The 27,644-nt window shown below is 35.2% G+C and overlaps 1 protein-coding gene across 2 annotated transcripts in view; it reads left to right on the top strand.

The window, feature by feature from the left end:
* The first annotated feature begins 2,089 nt into the window (after window positions 1–2,089).
* LOC149567474 (transcription initiation factor IIA gamma chain / TFIIA-gamma (TFIIA-S)) overlaps window positions 2,090–27,644 on the top strand; it is a 55,866-nt gene continuing 30,311 nt past the window's right edge. Inside the window, exons 1-3 of one of the 2 annotated variants that reach the window (XM_089820665.1) lie at window positions 2,090–2,332; window positions 2,564–2,698; window positions 3,460–3,510. In XM_089820665.1, the coding sequence (XP_089676791.1) occupies window positions 2,570–2,698; window positions 3,460–3,510 (180 nt within the window). In that variant the 5' untranslated portion in view covers window positions 2,090–2,332; window positions 2,564–2,569. Of the gene's footprint in view, window positions 2,425–2,563; window positions 2,699–3,459; window positions 3,511–27,644 lie in introns of both variants that reach the window. The other variant, XM_089820663.1, reaches the window with a different exon arrangement.

The following is a 27,644-nucleotide window of genomic DNA, read 5'->3' as shown; positions in this document are numbered from 1 at the left end:
TGTATGAAAAATGTTTAAATAAGAAACAAATGAAGTATTAAACTTACTTAAAAAAAATCTAAATATTAACCATGCTTTGAAAAGAAAAAAACTTGCGAATACTAAACACACGTTGAAAGCACAAGTAGACTAGATAAGATTGTAAATAAAAAAAGTCATGTTCTTTACCTCAAAGAGAGAGAAGGTTCATAGAGAATTTATTGTTGAAGAAAACTTCTTGCAAGTGGCTCATAAATACAAGTACCTAAGTCTGGATTTCCACAATAACTATTGAAAACATATATAGAGGAAAAATATTACAAAAAAAGAAAAGAAAACATTACACTCATTGCAAAATAGATGCAAAAGTGTTGAGCTATAAGACTAAAAAACTAAGAAAACTCTTTTAGTCTTGTCTACAGAATTCTATTTTTTTTGTCTTGGTGCTGCAAAATGGGAAATTTACGGCATTCTACTTTTATATATTTGTGCCATAGAAAAGAAATATAGATTTTATATTTCATGATCCTACCCTAGAGCTCTATAATGTTGTTTTATTCCTCGGACAATCTAGCTTGAAATTGGTTGTGTTTTACTAATACATACATGATCTTACTCATGTCTGTCTTTTATGGGTGATGTGCAGTGCAAAATGGACTATTTTCCTGGCAGGACATTGACATGATATTAGTTTATGTGTCTCTCTTAGTTCAATTTTATTATTACCTTAGCATATGTGATGGTATATACTTTGTAACCTTTTGATTTTTTTATCTTAAAAAATGCGAAGTTCATAATTTTTGCACTTAGTCTTCCTTGAATGCCAGAAAATGCAGATATCACCTTATATAGTGTTCCAACAGGAAGAACTAATGATTGTGATGGATGAGTTAGCAACACCTCAACAAGTAAGTGGAGATAGATAGATAGATAGGTTGAATAAAAATTTATCACAAAAATATTTGTGATTAAAAATCTATTCCTTATGAGATTGTCTTGGTGGAGGATAGGGCTTTTAAAAAAAAATTGAAGCAACAACTATGTACTAATTGCTAAGCTATTTAATAAGACTAGAGAACACAAAGCTACATCATTGGTAAAAAATGAGGGTAGAGGAGAAATTAGACAAAAAAATGTACATGGATGAAACAAAACATCAAATAATTAAATAAATAAAATTTTAAAATAGATGTATGATCAAGCAACAACAAGGAAATAAAAAATACGTTCAAAGAAAATTCAAGGAAAGCATGTGGACCAAGTATCGCAGGAGGAAAAAAAGAATTATATCAAACATTTTAATCCTACGTATGATCGCATTCAAAAGAACTATATAATAATGGAAATAAAATAGAAATAAAAAATATTAATTGCTAAGAACTAATTTGTACCAATTTAAATGTGAAATCGAACTTAAACAATACCTTAAAAAAGTAGATAAATAGTAAATCTAATTACACTCAAAGAAATAATAAGAAATAATAAAATTATATAATAGAATGTTTGATTGACAAGAATATTTAGATCAAATTACATTTATATGCTACACAAGAACTTTGAATAAATTGTGATGTGAATATCAGGATTTAACTGTGTGATTTTTGAGTCAAACTCAATGACCCATGTTTCATGAGTAGTGATTCAACATGAATCCATCTCTCATGAGAATAAATGGAACACTTAGCACTCATTGGATCTAGGTGATGCTCACAGGGGTGAAGCACCGGGATCTAGGGGTGAAGTCCCGGTGCTTCACCCCTGTGAGCATCACCTAGATCCAATGAGTGCTAAGTGTTCCATTTATTCTCATGAGAGATGGATTCATGTTGAATCACTACTCATGAAACATGGGTCATTGAGTTTGACTCAAAAATCACACAGTTAAATCCTGATATTCACATCACAATTTGACTAGCTGTGGAAATCATGTCCTACTTATCATTTGAATAAATTGTTTGAAGAAAGAGAAGTAATAAGAATTGCAATTTTCGTAACCAATATACACAACAAAAAAACCCTTGCTTAAAGGAAGGCTTATCTTTTGACCTTCAATTATTATTATTATTATTATTTCTATATATAAATCCCATAGTGATTGACCCCGTAGATGTTTGCAAACTTCATTTTTTTTCAAAACCTTTGTCTGTAGACACATGTTAAACGTGACGTCGGTATTTTCAAAAGGATTGTACTGGGTTGAAAAAGAAAAACCTAATATATAAAGCCCATCATCGGTATAAATACGAATATGATGTGAGGACAAAATCCAGCTTTCATGAAACGGAGTATAAATTTACCGATCCTTAATACCCGGAGTTGAGAAACATATACCCCACAGTCACAGGCAGGGCAGGTACTACTTGTTTTCTTGCTTTCTGTATTTCAGGATTTTCGAAATTATATTTGCGGCAAATTAGTCTGCCCAGACCCCAACGAAAGATACAGGTAACAATTCTGCACTTTGAATGGCTGTGACTGGATAATTTGATTACGGCAGGGCGTGCATTTAGAGTAGAGGTTAAATCTTCTGTAGGGTGGAGTGATGAGAAATGTGAGCAACTAGTTCAAATTTGTTGTCTGGCAGAGGCGGATGGCGACCTTTGAGCTGTATCGGAGATCCACGATTGGCATGTGTCTCACGGAAACATTGGATGAGCTCGTTTCAAACGGCACTCTCACTCCTGAACACGCCATTCAAGTCCTGGTGCAGTTCGATAAGGTGTCTCTAGATGAATAGATAGAGCTTTTGGTTTAATTTGTGTAGTAGATTTCTTAACTTTAATGTTTTGCCTCATATTCTGCGATATGTCACAGGCTGTTGTTTTTAGTGCATGCTAAAATTGTTATATTGCCCATGTTTCAGCAATCTTTTGATCATTATTAACTGTTTAGTGGGTTTTTAGCATCGATATCTTGATCATATTCTGTGATACGTCTGAGGTCACTGTTTTCAGATATATTAATTTTTTTTGAGGGGTAAATGCCTTTGACTCGTAGCTGTGAACTGTTGACCTCATTCCCAGCATCAACACTCACCAATAATACACCAGCAGGGTTTGAATCTTGGTGTCAAACACTATTCCCACACCGCTATATGTTAAAAACTGTTGCATCATCTATGTTTTAATCGTTTGTCTCTTCTTTCAAAACTGCGTTTAAAATATTTAGAATCAGTATTAGATGTTATTCTCCGGCTATGCGATCTCTTTGGTCTTTGCTTCAAGTGCGCGATAAAATGGTTGCATTGTTCATGTTTCGGCAATTTCTTTGTTTCTTCTCTCAATTTTTAGTGCATGTTAGAATTGATTCACTCTCTATGTGCAGCAATCTGTTTCTTGTTTTTATACTGTGTAGTAGATTTTTAGCATCAATATATTCGATCATACTCTATGATATGTCTCTGTTTTCTGTTTTTAGGACATGTTAAAATTGTTTTATTATATTTTAACAACCCATTTCTTCATTATTTTTGATGTGCAGTCTATGGCAGAAGCTCTGGAGACACACGTGAAGAACAAGGTCACTATTAAGGTTATCTTTAAAATCTTGGTCTCTCTGCTGTGAAATTCTTCTTGGAATGGTAACATGCATATTATTGATTGCATATAAGTGTATATGCAATTTAGCTCTAGCTTAGCCTCATACAAGACTTGTTAGTTTCAATTGTCATTCCTGTGCTAACAAGTGCTGGTAAAATTGCACATAATATAAACTTATAGTACAGCTGCGCAGAAAAGCAATAAGTTCTCAATATGTCATCCTGTCATGTAGTGCATTCGAAACTGCACCAAGTGTAGTAATGTCATTGTAAGATGTCTTCACCATATGAAACTGCAGAAATGTAGTATATAATGCAGCCTGTTTATAGTACAAGGCATTTCTTTGGACATTTGGATCAAGGATTTGGCCAAACAGTACTTGGGATGCCTTTCAGAATTCCATTTGCACAATCTCTGTGGATTCTTACAACAAATGCCCATTAGCAAAATCTAAGTATCTGTTTCTTAAGATGGATTACTCTGCTTCACACCTTTATATTTCTAGTATTTAAGTGTGTGAACTACATTGGTATTAACAATTTCACTTTATTGTTCTCAATTTTGAAAAAACCAATGTTACCCTAGGTTTCCAAGACGAGGGGACCGGGGGATGGGGAAATGGGTTTCCGGGACAATATTTTTTTTCTTGGAGCAGGGGCTGATAGGGGATGGCAGTGGGAACAACTATATACAAATAGGGAAAATTTAAAATATAGGGAAATTTTAAATATTCATATAAAAACATGGTTAAAGCATGCTTACATGAATTATAGAACTTTAACATATAATGTTTGTTTTAAATAATTTAACTTTAGAGCTCATAAGAGAGTGGAAATCAAACAAATTCTCAAAACTGAAACATTAATTTTATGGGACAGCCAAGGGAAAGGTTTCTCTGAGTTTCTGGGACGTCCAGGAAACAGGGACGAGTCAAATTTTGCCGGAAATGCATCCCCGGGTAACACTGGAAAAAACTCACATTCAGTTCCTATCTTACAGTTTATCAAATTCAATCTTGTGTGAGAGAGTGTACTGTGCAGCATTTTGTAATCACTAAGCTAGTTCATTTGAAATGATTTTGCCTTTCAGAAGTCATGACTTATCAGACTCAGATATTCTGGAAGCAATATGGACCAAAGGTAACAGGTCTAGAGATTAGGGCATTCTTGAATTGCACCAACTTTTCTCCAGTGACTCTGTCGATCATTGCCTTAACAAAAAAGAAGCTTTAATTACTCTTAAATTTGCCATGAAATCTAATACTCTTTAATTCTGTTCAACTTTTCAGATTGGTGCTTTATGGCAACAATGCACTTTGATATATACCTTTCTTTTACAACAATGGCAAGAAAAGCAAGTGGTTGCATATTCATCTGTTGGTGCAATCAAATAAGATACTTTGTTTTTTATTCTTCAAACCATAATATCATAGACTTTTGGGGATGTGGGATGGGGACACATCCGTACAGGTTTTGGGAACCAGGGATGGGTTTGGTAGGGAAAATTTAAAATAGCAATTGAAAATTTTGTTATAATAATTTGTTCAAGGAAACAACAATTGATCATTAATTACCAAACACAGTTCATTAAAAATGTCGAATATCTTTATATTATTATTATTGTTTTTAAAAATCACCGAGGATTACATTGTAAATTGAATACAATTGGTCAATGCCTTTAATCATCATCCCTAAAGGTTGTCATAAACTCCTGATTGCTGGAACTGTTAGTGCCAGATTCATCTAGGTTAAGCTCCTCCAAATGAGTATCAACCATTTAGATAGGTTCCTCTGAACAGCAGTAGAATTAGGAGCTTCAAACACAAGGCAATTGGCTACTGTGGTTTGTAGTGAATGAGGCCCATGCTTGCTCAACCATAATATTGGGTCCTCTTGTCCCATAATCTCTTTATCCGATTTTTCTTCGTCACGATATCTTCTAAGAGTAACAAATTTAGTACTTAAAAGAATGGTGGCAATACCCTTAGGGCCCGTTTGGTAGCTGGAATTAGAATGTAATTAGTATTTGGAATTCTAGAACAATTTTAATATGCTGTTTGGGTATCACAATAGGAATTGGATATAGAAAAAATGAGAATCTGGTATGCTCGTTTACCCCCGAAAACTCAGATTTGATATTCCATCTCAATAGGTGGAATTGGTGTAATTCTTGTTTTAATTCCAATTTGCCCAAAATGGGCGTTATATAAAAATTAAAATGAAATTTATTTGAGGTCCGGATGACCTATCTTGTTTCCCGCTATGTTCCAACATTAAACACACTTTGCTTTGGTCATTATTTTTGTTGCCTCTGGTTCCTCTGCACAGTCTCTTATTTGTGCTTTGGTAGTTTTTTTGCCGCCTCTCATTGCTCTGCATAGGTTTTCATTTTCTTCTTGTACATACCTTGCGATCAGAGAGACATTTGAGGTGTTGTGTTAAATGATTCATGTGTTAAAGAGGGAATGATTTGGTTTTTGAACTTGAGGCTTGGGTTTGCACTATCAAACTGCCCTTATTTCAATATTGCCCAATTCTGATTTTGAACAATGTCTGAAGGGCTTTCTTGCTGAAAACCAGGGTTCCAACTTTGTTTATAGCAAACAATGAACTCCAGAATAAACACAACATCTCAAGCCTGTTAGCATGAATGTTGATGATACTACTTTGGGGAGTATCTAGAGCATTGGAGAGTATTGACATGTTGCATTCATGATTGTGTTTGTCATTGATGTCAACATAGCACGGTTTCTATAAAGACTGGCTAAGTAGCAGATAGAGATCTTGATGGTATGGATAATGGTTTGATTGTTTGGTGATGCGCAGTGACGGGCATGTTCGGCATAGTGTCCTGATGACGTGGTCAAGTGCGCATAGTCTGAGAAGAAGATGTACAAAAGTTGTACATGATTTACAAAGAAGCAGTTTAGAGACAGAGTATTGGGAAAGCTGTTCCTGGTGTGTGTTGGCTATTTTACATCTGAGATGTGTAGTTAGGCAGTGACAGAGGATAGTCAATTAATGATGTCAGTGAGTGCGCATGTGAGATGTAATGATGAGATGTGCAGTCAGGCAGTGACAAAGGACAGTCAACTGATGATGTTAGCGAGTGCGCAAGCCCTAGTATCGCACATGTGAAGTTTTGTATAGACTGTCATTGTAATTGTAATTAATTAATTATTTTATTATAATTAATTGGGAAAGCCTCAAGGCCGACTCAAGGAATTATTATGAAGATATGGTATAAAGGAAAGATGTTTGCCTTGTTTGAAAAGAAAGCATGAGTGTTGTGATCGTTATTGAAGTGCGAAGTGTGAAAAGGAGTAGAGTGCTTATTGAATGTGTGTAAGCGATCCAAGGGATTATTGGATGCGAGATTTGTGATTTGGTTACAAGATCAGAAGGAGCAGTGGGTCCAGCTGTCTTCCACAACTCCTAACAAGGATTCGAAGTCTCCTAACAAAGACTCATATGTATTGAATGTATTCATAGACTCCTAACAGGGTCCGTCCTCTAACAAGGAATATTTATATTAGTACATCATCTTGTGGTTACCATCCTCATTGGGGTTTTCTCTCTGATCAAGGGTTTCCCTAGTTAACATATATGGTGTTATTGTGTATGAGTATCTTGTTGTGGTTTCAGTTTATATTACTCATATGGTTAAGTTTGTTTAAGGTTGATAATTGTGATATTAGTTGGATAACTGATTCACACCCCCCACCCTAGTTATATTAGTGGACTATATATTCTAACAGAGCCACCATCCATCCTAGCACTTCATCGCTACGTTCACCAAATGCTTGAAATTATTGTTCTTTGCTCTTTTCTCAACTTCAATGGCAAGCCTAGATTTATATCTTTCGGCCTCATACAGTTTGAGTTCAAGGTGGTGATAAGGCCCAAGAGAAGCTATCAGAGGGAGGTTAAACAAACGGTCCCAAATTGAATTCCTTATTCATAATCTGGATTGCAGATTCCAAAATCCCAAAGCCAGCATTCTGAATGCCAATGCTTAATTTATATTCCAGCAACCAAACGGGCCCTTAGTACTTTACATGTTTAGAATTTCTTTAGATGGGAATGATAGAAACTTGAAAATAGTAATTCAAAGATTAGGTAGAGAAAATTTGTTTAAGGAATAACAATTGACCATAAATAAAAATTACCAAACACAATCCATTGAAAATGTTGACTATAAATATATTATTATATCTAAAATGCCTCTGATGATTACATTGAAAATTAAAATACAATTGCCTTTAATAATCATCCCTGAAGGTTGTGGTAAACTCCTCATTAGTGTCATTTGATTTCCACAATCCATTAGTAATATCAGAATTTTTCTGGGATTTGATTGTGTCTGGTTCTTTTAGCATCAACATTTCGGATCACACACAGTGATCCATCATCAGGATGAAGAGACTATTTATTTTTTCTATTCTCTTGCTCTTCATCTTGATGATGGATCACTGTGTGTGATCCAAAATGTTGATGCTAAAAAAACCAGACACAATGAAATTCCTGAAAAATTCTGATGAAACTCCTCATTGCTGGAACTGTTAGTGCTGGATTCATTTAGCTCGAGCTCCTCCAAATGAGTACCCTGCCAACCATATTTATGCTGCTTCATTATCAATTTGTCTTGGCTTCTTTAGCTCTACAACTCATGCGCAGTTGTTAATTCTCCATTTAGTAGGTTGAGATCTTTGTTTTCAACAAATCTTGTTGCTGCTGATTAATTGTTACGAAGTTGAAGATTCATTTATTTATTTCAGTGCCAACTTATCGTGGTGCCTCAAGAGTGTGCACCTTAACATATTCTGGCCATGCTCATACTTCAAAGGTGGTAAGTTTGTCTCATACATGGGTCACAAGCCTCTAGAGTCAAGTGTGTTTGTTGAATCTTCTCACCATGCAACTAGGAAAACATAATAAAATTAAGGAAACTTCTTGAAACAAATTTGCATTTGGAAAAAATTAACGTTATGAAAATTCTTTCTATTAGGATTTCAGAGACACTTTAAGCATATACTTTCCTTATTTAAAATTCCAATCATTGTTTAATCACTATAGAGGATAGTCATCAAATGCCAAAAGATCAATATGTCTCTCTCAATCCATTTGTGCATCTTTTTCATCTTACAATTCAACAAAGCATTTTTTGCTAAACTACCTCATGGTTCAATAATTCTTAGAGAATGTCTCCTACAATCACAAAATTCATATAGAGATCAGCAAATTAGAAAGCTTAGGGGCTCCTATATAAATATCTAGTGTAACACAGAGAATCGCACCTCCCTCCCAAACCTCGAAGTACTCGTCCCCGAGACATCCTTGCACTAGGTACTTAAGTACCCAAGTACCCCCACCTCCGCCATTCCGCAATCATGCTGCCGCTTGGATGGGTATTTTTATTTTTATTTTTGAATGTTACTATCGGGTATGTAATATTGTTACTATGTTGAATGTTCAATGGTTCTAGTTTAATATATTCGAGTATTTTAATTTGATATGTTCTATTGAAACATCATTTCATAATTAGCATTTCAAGTTCTATACGTATACCATACAACACCCCTCCTTGCCTTGTGCACCACTCACTGTCGTCCCTCGTCGTCTCGCAAATGAAGCCCATTTTTCCCCCATCTTGAAAACTAGTCCCTATGTCCCTCCATCCCGATGTAACCCATTACTGGTGTTACACTGTAAATATCTGAATTGATCAAGCATGACTTCATATAGACAAAAATGACCCAATGTACCACATCTCCAATTAAGTATTATGAGTCATTACCATAGTATGATCATTACTAAATCATCCTAGAAGGCATCTCTACCAAAGATACATCTTGCTAGGTAGTTAATATGTTCGAATCGCCATATTATTTCCTAAATTGCTCTTTGTTTTTTGAATACCCTAAAATTTGAGTTATGGATTTGAATATATTTTTGAAATGCGAAGCAGATAATTCTACATGAAGAGATACACTTCAATGGGTAACAATTGTGTCATCCAATAGTAATTTACAATTTGAAGTCATAAAAAGGAGATATATGAGGCATACACTGCTATGTTGTAGGAAATGTCAAGGTCTCTGTCCCTTGGAAATGTCAGAGGTTTTGTGGGCTAGCTTCATTAGTTCCAAATAGCAAATTGCTCTTATTTTTCTTTTTCCTATTGCAAGTAGTCTCCTATATGGTTTATAGCTAGGTCATTCAATAGTTTGGTTGACTTCTTTTTGATATCGATAAAATAGATTTTAAATTAAATTTAGGATACAAACTGTGTCATTCTTATTTTAAGAAGTAAGGTATGGTGTGGTGCAAATGATGGTGGTGACTTTGGGATTAGTTATATGCTAAGTATATAAATATAGTATTAATATATATGCAAAGAATTCAAGAAACTTACAAATACAAGAATTTAAGAGTTAGAAATTGAGAAATATACAAACATACATCATTTGATATTATCACTATCATATGATACTTCACCATTGATCAAGATCCAAGATATTTCAAATGTCAATTAAATAGTTCAAGCCTCAAATTAAAACTTCATAGGCACAAATATTCATGTTCTAGACTCCATGTCCAAACTACAAAATAAAAAATATAGTTCATGATTCAATGTTCACTAATTAGAGTCATAAGGATTCTCAAAAGAATCTGAATCCTCCTCATCTCCAACCGCTGCAAGGTCCATATCATTTGAACCAAGAATGGTTGCACTTGTGCTAGATGCACCATGTGTCATGGACCTATCATCAACATCATCCATCATTACCATCATCCATCATTGTAGTAAGGTAATGAAGTGTTGCATCCAAGTTTGCATACTCAGGGAGTACATCCCAAAGTTTGGCTGCCCATCCATGTATTCGTCATCCTTACGTGACAAAAGACGCAAGTTGGTATGAATGTAGACCAAGTGCTCAACTTGCACTTCATTTTACCCCAACTGGTTGCACTTCATTGAATGGATATAGGAGTATGTACTCCAATTCCTTTCAGCAATAGAAGAACTTGCAGCTTGCATTGTGTTCACAAAATTAATTGAAAAATTAAACATACAAACGAAAAGTAAATGACAATATGACAGATGTTAAACACTATAATGTAGAATACAGGTTGTAATCTAAAACCAAAAATCAAAACTTACTTGTGAGAGGATTTTTATTGCAAGATGTTGTAGATGCTTGTGTGGCTGACTATACATTTACCACCATGTGATTGCCCCCATTTTATTTTGGTGCTTAATTGCAAATGGAGTAAGCCTTGCTGTGGAAGCAAATAAGCTAAACTCCAGCCTCACCCTTTCATGCATGCATCATCTTGGAAGATTCTTGCAAAAGATTTGGAGCAGCCATTAGCAACCTCTTCATCAACATATGGTGCAATTCTGTCTGGCATAGAAAGTACCGCCTTGTTATAATACCTCAAAGATAAAGTATACGCAAGGAGGTGCAATGGGGTACTCATCTTCTACCAATGATGAATAATTATTGCTTCCACTTTATTGCACAAGGCTTGACATTTTGTAGGGTCACTCTCATGTGCTTGTATAGAATGTTTTACCTTCTCAACCATGGTGTCCATGCCATCATACACCTCCTAAGCAAGGTGTATCTATATTGTCAAAGCGAGGCATAGTCATGATGGGCTTGGTGATATCCAATACATATTGCACACGAACCCACTAATGTTCAACCAATATCATATCCCTAATCTTTACGACTCTTTTTGTATTTGAAGTCTTTCATGCACCCTATTGAGGACAAATGACCATTTGGCTCAAAGCATCTTTCACCTTGAGAAGCTGTCTCATAACAATAGTATGAGATGCAAAACAAGTCTCAACAACCTAAGCAAGTTATTAATATGTCAATTGACAATAAAATTATAAATATTAACAAAATTACAAATCCATGAAATTTAATAATTTGCAAAAAAATAAATAAATTTACCTTCAACAACTTCAATTGTGAGTATGTTCTCCAAATGGATTGTGACATGTGGTTAGTCACAAACATTTGTATGTCCTCTCCCTCTGTGTATATTTGCTTCACCCAATCTATTTGAGTGCTAATGTGTTGCATAATCTAGTTAAGGGCGTATAGTGCATGGTGTACAAAAAATATGGTCATACCAACCCTCAACCAAAGCACCAACTCCCTTTCAATTTTTGGCATTGTCTGTAACAACTTGGACCACATTCTCACTACCCACCATATCTATGACCTCAATGAGAATAGAGATGAATTGTGAATCTTTCACCTCCCCTTGACAATCAATTGCCTTTAGAAAGATTGCCCCTTTGGGGGACATTGCAATCACATTAATTAACGGCCTGATTCTTGTATCTTTCCAACCATCTGACACAATTGTCACACTTGAAGTTTTCCAAGAATTTCTAATGGGTTGAAGTGCTTTCTCTATAGAAATGAACCTTTTCATACCCAATACTTGTGTAATCATCTGGTGCTTCTTTGATGGCTCGTACCATTTCCTTCCAATATGGTGATCTTACCAAGTTGAAACGAAGGCCATTAGCATAGAGGCAATGTGCAATGGCTTCATCATCACGGTCTCTTGCCTCCATTTTAAATGCAGAGTGCAATGGGCCTCTTTTCTGGGTAGTTGCAAAATTTTCTACTTAATCCTCCTCTCCCGGTATAGGTACTTGTATGAATGGATTTTTGGAAGATACAATTGGTTCCATTTTAGTGGATGGTTGCATTATGTTCTTTTTTGAGGAAGGAGGTTGATAATAACTTTTTGATCTTTTAACCAAATGATCAACAACCTCTTGTTCTTTTACAAATGAAGCTATTTGTGCATCAGACAACCCCTTCCCATTTGGACCTTTGCACATTCCTAAACCTTTACCAGCAGGCCCCATGAAATGAAGTTTTATCCGAGAATAAGAGCTATTGAAAGGATTTCCTTTGTTACTTTGACAATAATTACAACTCCAAATATAGGAGTCACCATTTGCAACCTCTGATATTCTTGTTGTATGTCTCCATAGAGGAGACCCTAAATCAATTTTGAAATTATCCCCTCCTTGCCTTGCCACTGAACTTTGACCTTGTCCTCCCACTGAACTTTGACTACTAGTGGCAGCCATTCTTGCACAATCCAATGTAGTTTCTTTCTATGATAAGAAATTAAATAAATTTAAATCAATAAAAAAAACTATGAATATCAAGCATACAAGTAAAAAATAATCATACAAAAGCATTCAAATAGATACCCAAACTTTTTTCTCAATTACTTTAAACAAACACTGAAAAAAACTTGAAAAATTTCTTCACAAACTTGTTAAGATTCATCAGAATCTTTAAAAAAATTCATTGGAACACTCAAGAATGGGATAAAATGCTTACCTCTTAGTGTTTTAATGAACTTGTGGAAGCCAACTCTCGCCCTATGATTGTTTCTCTTCGAAAATAATCAAGTTGCCTTGAAAATGCCAAAATGGAAGCTAAATGAGAAGAGCAAACCCAACTGCAAACAATGTGATGGTTGAATGGTTGAAAGGCCTCTATTAGGGCCGTTTTAGGGTTTGGCAATTTTTTTTATTATAAGCCTAAAAAGCACATGTTTTAATTGGACTTTAAGTGGAAAAAGCATTTTTTTTGTTTTTGTTTAGGCTTCTGGATGCATCCGGATGCTTGTAGGTGGTATCTAGGCGGCATCAATAGGGCTTCGCCTCGCCTTTGCGTGCCTATTCACCTCCACCTCCAGCCATTTGACCTGCGAATTGGTATCCTAGGTTATACGACATGATTTTATCATGTTGTTATGTGTTGTGAACTTGTAGATGATGAATCCTCTCCATATGTAGAACAACAAATGCATGTATTAATTTGAAAATAGTTATGTTGTTGAATTGTTCAATCCTAAAGTATTTCGATTGTTATATTGAATTACCTTAGGGTTGTATTGATCAACCCTAAAGTATTTCAAGTTATATTAGATTGTTAGTTCTTTTACCCAAACATTTCCAAATTTATCAATTGTTCATATTGACCCATCTTGTGTGGGCTGATCAATGAATTAAATGACATGCACAGAGATTTCAAATCCAGTTTTTGGGATTGTCTTGGGAAAACAGAAATAGGATTTGATTGGAACCTAAAAATTGACATTTTTAATATCTTGTTAGACTGAAAATAATTATTATCTCTTGTAATGAGTAACCTGCATATTTTTCTTTGAATAATTGTTTTATCCATTAGATTCAATCCCTCATCATGTGGCATAAGAAGGGTTGTCACATTAATGAAGGTGGGTGAGAAGCATTTTTTGCCATCTGAACCTGATATCCAATTATTTAACTGCCTTACATAACATTTTATTTCTTTTTCAAAAAAAATTTTGGCCACCATTTTATGTTTGTGAAGATTACCAAATTCATATTCGACTGTTTTTCATGTATGGCTTGTTTTTTTAAACAGTTTTTTTTTAAAGAGGGTTAAATGCTGTTTACTCAGAGCTATGAACCAGTGAGGTTAGAAATGGGGGACGCATCCTTCTTTAAACATTCATGAATAGCATGCCAATGGGGTTTGAACCTTGATGGAAACAGCAACAGCAACACAACTGAACCATTACACCATGCCAATACTGGCTAATGTGTCTTTTTTTAATTTTATAAGGGAAATAACAGAATTTTTTTATCATGCTTGAGATGCTATGAATAATTTTAATAAAGCATCAAATGCCTTCTTTGACTAATTGATATGCTATGTGGTAATCAATGCACTTTTGTAAAACTAATGCTAATATATAATCACTTTGTTACTATTTTATTATATTATGTGTCAATTTTCTGTAAGGCTTAGAAGAATGCTTGTACATAAAAATATTTATTATCTTCAATATGTCCATTTGTAGACTATAAATATGAATATATTTACCAGTTTCTGTAAGATTTGACTTTGGAGATAGTCATCCAAGATTAGGAGGCTAAAGGAAAACACAGAAATAGTAGATCAAAATGATATAATAATTCTATTTCTCTTCTATTCAATGATGCAACATGCAAAAGATATCCAAGATAGATGCTAAAAAATGAACTACAAGTGAGGATATATAGGGTACACTACCGTGGGTTGTGATTTTTCAAGCAATATGAGATATAGTCGCATACATTCACAACATCTCTTCCAAACTGGGATAGTAAAGTCACATGATGTAAGTACAACCTACCTATGCATATACCTAATTAAGAATGCTTATCATAGTTGCATATAATGCAAGAAAGTAATTAGCTAAAAGCAAAAGTAAAATAATTCACGAACATCTTACCATCTGTGTAGCTTGGATGGGTATGAAATGTGGATAGATGGGTCTCGACAGATTAGGTGACTTTATACCCCCAAGAAGCTATTTACCCACTTGAAAGAAATAAAAATATTAAAATACCATGTGGGGGAAACTCTCCCCAAGAAGAAGAAAGACCATGCAATCCCTCTCTCTGAAATGTGGAATCTCTTGTGCCAATGTTGTGATAAGGAAGTCAAAGAATTGGAGATCAGGTTCAGAACTGAGTACAAGATACTTGAGATAATTATGTTTACTTTAACAATACAACAAGTGAACCATAACTCAAAACATACACTGATATTGTGTGCACAATAATAATGACTTTGTATTACTGATATAAAGTACTATAGAGATTACAAAATCTATCAAATGTCTTGCATGTTACAAAGAGTCTTATTTGATGATGTCTTTGAAAATAAAAATACATCCTTTTATAACAAAGTATTGAGTAACATGGATCGGTTTCTGCAAATGTAATTATACTGCCATTGTTATAGATATGTTCCAAATGCAGATCCCAATCTCTTATAAATATAAGAGTAGGAGACATGTCTCTATGATTAATCATTATTAGTTAATATAAATCAAGATACTCTGCAATTTTACACTCATATATTAATAATCAACATTGTATCTTATGATTAAATCAATCCGACTGTAGCTATATTCTTAACACTCCCTCTTAGCTAGGGAGGATTAGTTATGGAACACAATATGCTCTCAAGCATATGTAGATATATCATCTCAATGTGATATTCCTGGAATGACATATTTACAGATATCAACATAAATCCATCAACAACCATACTTGAAGTGACATGTCTTTTGATGAAATGGCACATCCTAATTACATTGTTTGTCTAGTATTAACAACTTTCAACTTCTTAACACAAACAAATTAACAGCTCCTAAGTGCTCAACCTAATTGTGATCTTTGTAAGTATCTATGCTGGTAATCAAGTGCATATGACATATTCCATCTTGTAGAGTGTGCTAGTGATGATCTTCATCTTGTTCACTATGTGCACTTTGTCCTTTATATCCTCTAAGGCCTGAGGCAGCTTCTGTGAACAATTCTGAGTCTATTGGAGCGGTTTGGCTCCAATTTTTCATGCTTTGGTCTCTGTAAGTAACACTTGAATTTTGTTACGTGACTTATGCATAGAGATCATAAGTGATAGCCTTAAATCGAATTGGGAGATTTTGTGCGTGCAACCTTTAGAATGTATACGAAGAGTCATTAAATGCCTTAATTTGAAATCTTATGTCAACATGACTTTTCTTGAGCTTTGCTACTTTTATTTGGTGCCACATTATTTTATTCATCATCTTTCATATTGAAGAAACACGATGTTTCCCCCCGCAATTCTTGTATACCTTGCTATGTCATCTTTTGGCCTTTGTTCATGATTGATCAAAGAGACTTATCAAGATTGTATTGAAGTATACACAAGTTTTAAGCAATCAACCTGATGTGTGAAGTCTCTCCTTGATTGGCTTTCTTTGCACCATGACTTGTTATCCTGCTATAACTTCAATTTGGTGTAGGCAAAATCTGATGTTTCTTTAATAAGTGCCCTTCATCGTTTTCAATCCTAGCTCAATTTCATTGACAAGACAATAACAATGTCTTCCAGAAAATAGTATTTTGATGTCACTCTCGATTTTGTTGAGGCTCCTTTTGTCTCTCTTCAGTCCTTAATGTCTCTCTTCAGTCCTTAATGTCTCTTCAATGAATGTAAGCTCTTTTGCCTTTATTGATGAGAGAGGAGAGTGTCTTATCAATACTTCCATTCTGGTGTGACTTAACATTTCGATGATCATGAGACATCTTTCTGCTTTCTTCATTCATCACTATTTCTTTGATATTATTGTTTTATTGATGAGAATTTGGTATCGCCTCTCAATAACACATGTTGCATCCTTAGTTCATTGGAGAAACAGATTCTAACACCCCTCAATGACCATCTTGGACATAATCCATTTCTGTGACTAGTAGTGCCCACTATGTTCTCGATGAGACATGCCTTTTTGCTGAGGCCCCCTTTTCCTTTGTTAGGTGTGTGATGTTACATTGATGTCAACATATCTTTCCACGTCTCCTTGACATCCCACTTTTTGGTGTGACATCACTCTTCAGTGAAACATTTTTTTACCTTCATCAGATGTTCAATGCTCTGTCAATGCCAAAGTAGTCGCTGTTTTTTCTTTCGAAGATAGGTCTCCGTACATCTCTTCGATGTTTTTTGCTTGTCAGGGTAACATTGCTTTTGGTGAGACCAATTTTGCGTCCCATCAGTCATCACTGACTCATTGATAAATCTTTCTTATGTTTGGCCCAAAGACACTTTTCAATGCATGGATGAAAAAGGTCTTTGAAATGGACAATGGAGAAAATATGCAATTTCTAGGGTTTCAGTTTTTTATGATAAGACAAGGATGTCTCTTGTTGAACATCTTATTTCATTTTGACAGGACCGTCATCAGTTTCATGTCTCTTGAAAATGACTTCAAAACAATGACTGGGAGGAAGTCTTGACAAAAGGCTGACAATAGTAATTGTATTCTTCCATGGTTATACACACACACATACACGCTATTTTGTAGAGACATGGACTGCCTGCTTGAAATACTTAAAATGGACCATTTTGAATTCAGAATTGAAAATCATAATCTGTGATTGAGACAACTGGGGAGCAACTATCATGAAGGATCAGTTAATATGTGTAAATTTGACAAGAGAGCAATGACTAGTGTTTTTTTTTGGAATTTTGGATTAAGTTTGAGAAAAGGAAACTATTCTATATGCCATGGAAGTGCTTGCATTTTTCATAAACAATTTAAAACAAATTACATAGGAACAATAAACGTCACAAGATTCTAATACTGAAAAGCAAATCTAACGAACATAGCAACAATAAACTTTGCAAGATTCTAATATTGAAAAGTAAATCTGTTTGCCTTAAAGATTTTCAACTATGTGAACATTAAATATATTGATAGTTGATACACATTGAAAAAGGGAAAGAGAACTTACAGAGCAATACAAAGAAAAGAAAAGAAAGCTGCCATGGTATCTTGACTTTAACTTCAAACAGGGGGGAAAGTATCATTGGGGTGTTTATCTGCCCGACCATGGATCCCTACTGATCCTCCCTTGCACTTTTTTTTGAAGTGAGCCCGGTCCTCTGCAATGGCTGAGGTTTATCTAGGACAAGTCTTTTAGGAAAAACTGGCGTAAGAATCCTACAACTTAGTCAGTCATACCCTCAGTTCCTTCTGTTCTGGTATGACACCTGACTGCAGATGTGTCTAGAATTCTGAAGGCTAACTGGCACTGAACTAGTGCACCCTGGCCAAGGATTTCACTTCTTTCAGATATCGACAACACATTAAAGTTCTTTCTCTGGTTATTCTACACCCTTACAAAATTTGAAAGGACAGATCTGAACGTTTATATGCTACTAGGTAAGTGAACTGGTCAATTAAATTTATAACTAGGATAAAGGTAAGTGTTTCAACTTCAAGCATCATTTGAGTGTTCAATCCTTCTGTATGTTTATTCTCTGCTGTAGCCAAAGAAAAGCACTTGTTATCTTTAGTTTTGAGAAGAAAAGGAGGGCTGGTATTCATGTTGAGGATTATCTAGCTCCTGGTCCAAGAATAAAGATTAAGCAAATCTGAGATAAATGAGTGGCAGGAAACTACACTCATAACTCTGCAATTTTACCAAATGGAAAAAAGAGATGAAGTAAGATCTATTCTTAAATGTTTATCCATATGTGGCTATGAGGTAGAAGCGATGCTTTCATGATTGTCTTAACACAAAACCAGAATAGTAGATTTCTTTCTTTCTTTGATAACGGAAACTACAAGAATTAAAGACAACACCATTCTACAAGATCCTTTGCAGATTTCTTTCTTCTTTGATAGCAAAAACTAAAAGAATTAAATACAATACTATTCGACAAGATTCTTTGCAGGGCACATTTATAATATCAGGAATGATTCTGGAATTAAAGAAGTGATAGAAGGATTACATGCTTGCAAGTGTTGAGAATAAATAAGTAGGAGTCTGGTCAAGCCATAGCCTGTTTAATGTTTGCCCAGGTTAATTGAGAATACTCGAGCTCTTTACAAGCTGCAGTTCTTATCCTTTACTCAAGCTTCCTTATCCTCAACATGGGTTGGCCTCCATGCGACTCCAGCAATAACAGAGAATACTAACTCCCTGAAACATCTAATCAAAACTAGGATAAAATCTCCCATGAAGAAAACTAAATGATTCCACTTCTATTGTTTTCCGTCCACCCTTCTGAGGAAAATCTTGAATTGATATGTAAAAGAGTTTCCTAAAGCTGTTTATAAAAACTCCATCTCTTCTTGCCACCCCAAAAGAATGATTTTTGTCTCTGCCGTCTAAGGGGAGACATGGTGCTATGATCCACCATCACCCTTGTTGTGCAGAAATGAGAGGAGAAATATCCAAACTAAATGGTTCTCCCTGAAATTTAACACGTTTTAAATGTTATAATGCTTGAATGCTTTCCCCCACCATTAGATTAATCATCCCATCAGGTGACATAAGTCGGATTCTAATGTTGTCACCCAAGAATAATACAAGATATGGGGTGCCGACATCAAGGTGAGATAATCAATTAATTGATTGTTTTCAAATGGAACTAATGTCCTCACCAAGGGGGTAGAGACATGGAGAAGAAAAGATTAGCATCACTATGATTTCCAAAGTTTAGAATTCTTCCAATAGTAAAGTTAGGTATATGAATATAAGAAAACATTTATATATATCCACCACATTCTAACCTACGTTCCGTTCTGTTATACACGTGATTAATCACGGCTAACACCTTGCATGCACTTAAACACTTGTACAGGGATACATAATAACATAGGTAAATTCACATTGTGGAGACATATATTTTTGTTGGCAATTTGTCTAGTTTACTCAGTATGATGTTGCCATTTAAATGGCAACATATAATCAGAATTGAGGGAGCACATCTTAAGGATGAAGTTTTGGGTTGAAGACTTAGAAAATTGTCAAAGTACAACAAAGTTTATCTGTTAGCACAGGTACTGTTTTGATCAGCGCAGTTCACAGAGGTATTTCTGGCACGTGCACACTTACTTGGAGGAAGTACAATATGTAAGGATGACGTATGCATGTGCACAAGATAGTACAGACACTACAGATAAAGTTATGATAGTTTTTCCAGAGACAGATTTGTAAAGATAAAACAGAGTAAAGACAAGGAGATGAGTATTTTGGGTTAAAGGTATTATTTTGTTTACCAAAATAATTACTTAACTAATTAGGGATGGCATCCTAGATATTAACCCTAAGTGGGCAAGACCTAATTTTGTATTTTGGCAAGTGTGTAATGTGATGAAGGCCAACAGTTTAAAGAAATAAGGTATAAAGGAAAAGATTTTGAATATGAAGTTGAGTGCATTTTGAAGTGAGTATAATGCAATGTTTGAGATGCAAATTCTGATGTATGATTAGAGCAGTGTGAATTGTGATCAAGTTTTGTGAAGAGCAGCAAAGGCAAATATCAAATATTGAAGATATCAACAAATTATGCAGAGGTTTTTGTATCTATTCTTTGTATACTGAATTTTAATGTATATTGCATGTTTGAGCAGTGGGTTCATCTTGCATACATTTGTAAATTGTAATATCAACTCCTAATAGAGTTGAGACAACTCCTAACAAGGCCTAGTCCTCTAACAAGGACTGAGACACTATACGGATGTAATAGACTTCTAATAGGGTCAATATCTTTCATAAGATACTTTTGATTAGTGGATCATTTTGTGGGTACCATCCCCACCAAGGTTTTCCCTTGGCCAGGGCTTCCCTAGTTAACAAAATATGGTGTTATGCGTTGCGTTACTTTTTGGTTTTGTTTATCGTTCAATATAATCAGTTCACTTTCTTATGTAAGTTATAAGTTTGTTAATGATATCCATAATTGGGCAAAAGTTTGGGAAATACGGATTCACCCCCACTTCGGTATTTCCTATTTCTAACAATATTTGCTTGTTTATATACCTACTACACATTCTGAGTTAAAGGTGAACTTGATCAAGGATAAACAAAGAGGTTACGGAGACCATACTAGAAATTTTAGTGTAGGAAATAAGTTATCCGAGTCAGGTGCAAGTCAGTTCTTACTATCCTTATGTCTGAGAGGTAATGAACGACACTTCTTCGAGCCTACCAGGTTGCAGTATTCCTTGTTTAGTATGGCTTACTAGTATCTGAAGACCTTGTCGTCGATATTCATACCTCATCCCTCTCTCTCAGTGATACTTCCCCCCTTGTTCTGGGAACTTGTGTTGGTCCTGCAACCACTCGTCAAATGACAGTGGGCAGTTTGCTATTATATTATGGTAAATTAATATACATAGTGCAAAAATAATAATTAAATCTACTAGGCTTGATTAACCATAAATGACATCTTATCATTAAATGAAATTCTTTATTAAACATCATTACAAATAAGAAGTATCTAAAATCACGAATTAATTCATGTGAAACTCGTCTAGATCATGATTCATACAACCATTAACTTAAATTAAGACCAAAAGGGCACAACCCGCAAAACCACTGTTTAATGTAAAGCCAAAATCATTTAGGGCACAGTTTACAAAACCACTGTTTAATCTAAACCCTTTAACCATCTAGGGCACAATGTTTAAAACCACTGTTTAATGTAGAGCATCCCGGAGGGCTGGGACAGATCAATGATCTATATGGAGAGTAGTGGGAAAATTATAGAACTAGTATGAACAGAAGTGAGAAAATTTCTATGTTTTGAGAAGCAATATTAGAAACAGTCTCATTTTGTGAAGTGCTAACATACTATTTGTATAATTATTTGAATTAAATTGAGAATACAAAACATTTCTATGAAACTTTTAATCCCAAAACTGGTTTTCATCCTTGGGGAATGAGCTTTTGGAGTCCTGCAGTTGAGATTGAAATGGAGAGTTCAGCCAAAATTAGAGATGTTTCCAAATTTATAAAATGGTTTTTGCATCAAAACTTCTAAAAGTTTTTTCCAATCTAATGTGTTTTATATTATATTATTTTGTTTTCCTAATTCATGGTGGTTCCAATTTGTATCTATTTGATCTGAATTCTCTACAGAACAATACTCAAATCTTTTACTGAACAAGGATGCTTGATGTACTGTGTACCAACTTTCCAAGGTTCCTGGTTTCAACATTCGACACTATCAAATTTTAAAGTTCAAATGAGATTTGAAGGCAAATTACTTCTTATTTCTGAAGACAACTTTTTCTTCTAAATTGAAAAATATAAAATATATACATATAACCAGCAGCAGCTGTTATGCTTCTAAGAAGACATCTGTCAGAACTTCAAAGCCAGGAATTCATCTAAAGAAACTGTCAGTTTGATAATGATCCATAAAGTTTGCAGAAGACACTGAATTGAGGTTTCTGAGTTTGCAGCACATCGCCACTAATAAACAAAATGTCGAGTACTTAAAATGCCGAGTACTCATCAATAAGAATGCTCAAGGCCATCAGCAGCTTGAAGAAGGAGCTTTTAAAATGAAGAATGGCAAGGCGAATTTTGGAAACTTGGAAATATATTGTGGCTATTTTACAAACTCTGCTCATTCTTATCAATTTTGATACTATAAATATGACAAACAAAGGATGCAAGAAAATGCACAAAAGATATTTTAGAAACTGTAACAGCTGCAACTTACCATACAAATTTCTACAATGCAGCAGCATTGAATAACTCTGCCAGTTAGCAAACAGTAACTATGCACTCTGGATAATGAAAACATGTGCTGTTTTGCATGCCAGATAAAGGTAATGTTTCAGATTTACATTATGCAAGTTGCCATAAATTTTTGACAAAATAGTGCTTTGGGTAGTAAATCTCGTTTCTAGCATTTAAAATTTCAAACCTATTGGTAATTGATTTTTTTTTTTTTTTTTGAGAGAGGCTGAAGCCAAGATTAATTATTATGTATTATTATTTCATTAAGCATGGGTAGATTCGAATCCAAGACCTCTTCGATAAGAGGCTCACAATTTACCGTTGTGTTGTAGGCTCTTGCCTTATTGGTAATTGATTTTTATTATTTACAGAGACAATCCTAAATTTAAACCCTTTATATCTCTATTTATCCATGATCAAACCACAAATTTGCAGGAATATTGATCAGTATAACATTTGGCCCGACATGTGCCCGAGACTTAACTTTTTTATTTAATATTAATCTATTTCATGGTATTGTAAATTACATGAAAAGTCTAAAGAGTCAAAGATATGATTAGGATAAACCAAAAAGCAAGTTAAAAAATACAAAAAAAAACTGCCACAAGTCCCAAAATTCTTTACAAATTCTCCCTGGGTTGGGTAGGCTGAACCCATAGGTTGTGGGCCAGACCCCATCTGAATCCACATGGTACTGGATCCAAATCTGGATTTCGGATGAACCAGACCGGGACCCAGGCTTAACAGTGAAGAACCTGGTACCTTAGGTTTTCTTGGATGAATGTATGGTACCGGCATTAGCAATAAGTAGTTTTATACTCCCACATGAGCAAGTGAATGGAATTGTCAACTCTTTGTATGACACCCTTGGGTCATTTTTGGATTAGACAATTGTCATGTCCAGAAAGGTAGTGGTGGTATGCTCCTTTATTAGATGCTAGTTTCAATTCAATGCTCAATAGCACACAGATAGTTGTGAAAAGGTGCTATTTCTTGTTGCCAATGATATTAGATGGAGCTGTGACCCTAGCACATTTTGACTGTAAAATTTGTCCAGGCCCCAAATAGCCTCATCCCAATATGTCTTAATTAATTAGGGATTTTTACTCAGTACGCTTAGGTCCTTTGTTAATGGTTCTAAATGTTAGATGAAATTAATGACATCCTCATGGTAGCTTAAGATTGGGTGCTACATCTAATCTTATTTATTGTTTTTCTGTTTTTTTTGAATCCAATAACTTATGGATTGTAAACAATATCTTTCAAGTGTTTCTTTCTCCATATCCAGGGATTGCGGATATTAAACTGGTTCTTTTAGTTCTTGAATAGTGTTCATCCAATTGGTATCCTCCAACCTATCGTAGATATTTGGTAGGGTATAGAGTTCAAAAAATGATTGGCACTGCCTGACGGAATTCACTTTGGGAAGTGAGTTACAGTTAGTGATCCTGATGCTAGAGGAGTTTTTAACAATGTAAACATTTTTTCCTGTTGTAGGCATCGGTTTCGTCCTTCGGCTGTTGTTAGTATAATGAATCAAGATTTGGTTTGATTTCTTTAGTAAGATCTTTGTATATTATCTAATGGAATAATGCCATGGACATTTATCTGGTGGGATGGATGTTCAGGACTTCAACTTACCTACTCATTGGCCTTGATGGATTAGAGGTTTCCACACCCTTACTGTTCTAATTTTCCTCACTGATGGTTTTGAAAATGTGGGGACATCCCTGTGGCGGCTTAAGATGATGCTCACAACAATTGTCCATTTTATCTGTATACTTTATGGGGACATTATTCATCTTGAGATTGTAAAGACTCTCTTCTAGTTCATATTTTTTCCATGCATAATGATCTCATAAATATAAGGTTGGTTGATAAGTGCTTATAAGCAGGGAAGACATGACTTTTGCTCCCAATTTGTTTCCTCCTCGTCATGCTGAATACCTGTCCACAATTATGGATTTTTGCACATAAGTTTTCTCATAATTCTTTCATAAGGCTCGAACATTCGATTGCATACACAGTTCAGAAATGAGGGGGTATATACTATTTAGGAGTCTACAAAATCCTCATGGTTATAAGTGTTGTTGGTTTCAAGTTTGATTGATATAACTTGATATGCCATGTCCTCACAACACAATATCTCATGCATTTAACAGGAAGGTAACGAGAGATCTCTTTCTTGTGCATTAATTGTCTTCGTATTCTTGGTCTGTCTCAAGCAATTTTTGAATGGCTGTAGTGATGATAGGTTAATATTGCTTTCAACAACATTAGAGGATCTTTACCTTGTTGTACCCATCGGTTTCTTTCTCTTTGTATTTGTTGATATAGTGGAATCTAGTTTTGATTTGGTTCTCACCTTAAGATCGATGTGTATGTTCTTATATGGGATCATGTCATGGCCATTGATTGTGGGGTGGTGGAGTAAGGTTCTTGAAAATGCTAGTTGTCAAGCTTTGTTTGTTGGCGAAGTTTTGTTTTAACTTACCCTTACATGGCAATGTGCCTTATGAATTTGTTACTATTTGGACCTTTAAAGACTGATCAGCAAAAATTGCTGGCTTTTTCATATTTTGGCTCATCCATAAATATTCCAGAATGTTCGTCTTTTGGGGATTTTTGGATTTGAGCTCCTACATTGAGTCATCAATCCAAAATTGGCCACTATAAAACAATCCATTAATTCGTCCAACTCTATTCACAACCATTAAAACATCACTTGCGACCAAGAGTGGTGGGACGACAATGTGTCATCTAGATGGCAAACAAAAGGATGATGGCAGGGGAGGTGGGATTAAAAGTTAAAAACTCCTCCATCCTTGACCAAGATGTATTATATTTGCTAATGGATGCTGTCAATTGACCTTGCTCTACTCCATGATTGGCTAACAAGCCTGTTGCAGAGTTTGTCTTTGAAAGACAATGCAAATTACTATTTCCTTAAAGTGCTCACTCTGGATACTATATGAGATGCAATTTCATTAGAAGTCTTTGTGAAGCCCACTAACCACTGTTGGGAATGATATTCCACTAAGTTACCATATTCGCACAATCCTTGCCAAAGTTGCGAGTTGATTCACATTAAAGTTGAAGTCGGTTTGTATTTGGTGCAAGTTCAAATTTTATCTGAGGAATTTGCTCTTAATTTGATGAAAAGGACTGCGGATGGATTTCAATGCATTTTGAATGAATTTTGAAAAAGTCATGCCGATGTGAGCCCAAGGCAAATTTGGATCAATTTGGGCGAATGTCAAATGAATTTGGGTTAATGTTGGGTTTTCTTGAATTTTTTGGCTTTTCATTTAACCTTGTTAACATTTTCTTCCCAATCGAAACCTAAAAAGTGAACCAATGTGCTATTTTTTGTCTCTTACGACATTTTCTTTGGTTCGTTCTCACACAACAATTTTTTAGAAATACACGACGTTGTTTGACAAAAAACGACGTAGGCAACCGTTTTACCTCATACGACAAGTATTTTCCCTCACACAACGTGGTCTTCTAGCAGCAACTGGGTCTAGATTACAATGTGGTATTTTACCTCATACTCTTCTGTGATTTTCTTTCTTATTCATAATGCTCTTATTTATGATTTCTAACTTATGTATAATGGTCCTATTTACGCTTTCTTGCTTATGAATAATCAATAATGTGAATGAATAAGATTATAATGCGATTTTTTATTTGAAGAAAAACTACAATATTGTGCAACTCTTATATGTTTTCTATAAACAATCATGGCAGGGATAATAAGGGAAAACAAGGAGGCAGAAACTGTCATGAGGCCATCTTTTAAGTACACCACTTCATGGTGCTGACAGTGTAATGTCCCCTCTTTAACAATCATCAGCTATGTTGATGCTAGTCTAGTTTTACATTGGTCTCAGGAGCTAGCGAAGACTTCAGAGGGATCTTGGAGTGATTTGGCTTATTCATCCCTAGTTTGATATATTATTAAATTAGCATTTAAATTAAATGTTAAAATATTAAAGTGTTGCTTTAATATTATTAATATTGGGTTGTGTGGGGGATGCCCAAGGGAGACATAAGATGTTATTTATTTTATTTTATTTTAATCCCACATTGCTTGTGAAAAGTGGGCCAACCCTACAAAGTGGAATAAAAAGAGAGCTTGAGGGCATTGTTCGGGCATTGGATTGGATGAGAAGAAGAATTCAAGTACGTGCAGTTTGCAGGTTGTGTTGGGCATCTGGGGATGTCCTCATTTGTATCACTCTAGACATCAATCCTTGGGATTGGTCTTTGGAGTCTATGCTTTCAGCTGTGTACTGTAGCAGCCGCGCCACTGTAGCAATCGTGTACTGTAGCAACCGCGTCCTGTAGCAGCTGTGCCATTGTAGCAGCCACATACTGTTTGTCGCAGATCAATGTGATGGCCAAACGATCAACTATTTGATGTAAACAATGTTTATTCCGGTCTATTGTTGGAGTATTTAGTGAGTGAGTATGGCACTTGTTTATTCATTTGGGAATCAATATAAATATAGTGTGCTGGTTATTTCTGTGATGTATGTTTATGCTTTCATTCCTATATTCATTTTACATGCCAAACACAACACAATACAGACAAACCATTTCAGAGCCATACGGGTTGTAGCACATGATGGGAAATTAGGGACTGCAAGCCAAGTGTTTGAAGAAATTACCATATAGCTGGGAATACTTTGTAAACAGATTTGGGGGTATCCATTACAGACAGGTTCTCATATAATGCCAAGTAGGTGCCAGGAGTGCCCAACCCTTGGGCCTAGAAGGGGGAAGGATGTTCTAGACACCCTATTGAAGTTTTCTCAAACCCTTACCTTGGTTAATCATTGGACTCTAATCATAAGGAGGAGGATAAGGGTGGCAATGGAAGAGGGGAACAGCTATGAAACTCGTCACTAGCTAAACCCCCTCAAATGGATGGCAAGAGCCACATGATAGCCAAAAGGGACATCCACTTTAGGGCCTAGGGCAGAGGATTGCAAGCAGTTA

This window comes from Cupressus sempervirens, chromosome 3 (assembly GCF_028749045.1).
Source record: "Cupressus sempervirens isolate cs-2001-9-10 chromosome 3, ASM2874904v1, whole genome shotgun sequence".
NCBI classification, from domain to species: Eukaryota; Viridiplantae; Streptophyta; class Pinopsida; order Cupressales; family Cupressaceae; genus Cupressus; species Cupressus sempervirens.
This window is presented reverse-complemented; position numbering and strand designations above follow the sequence as displayed.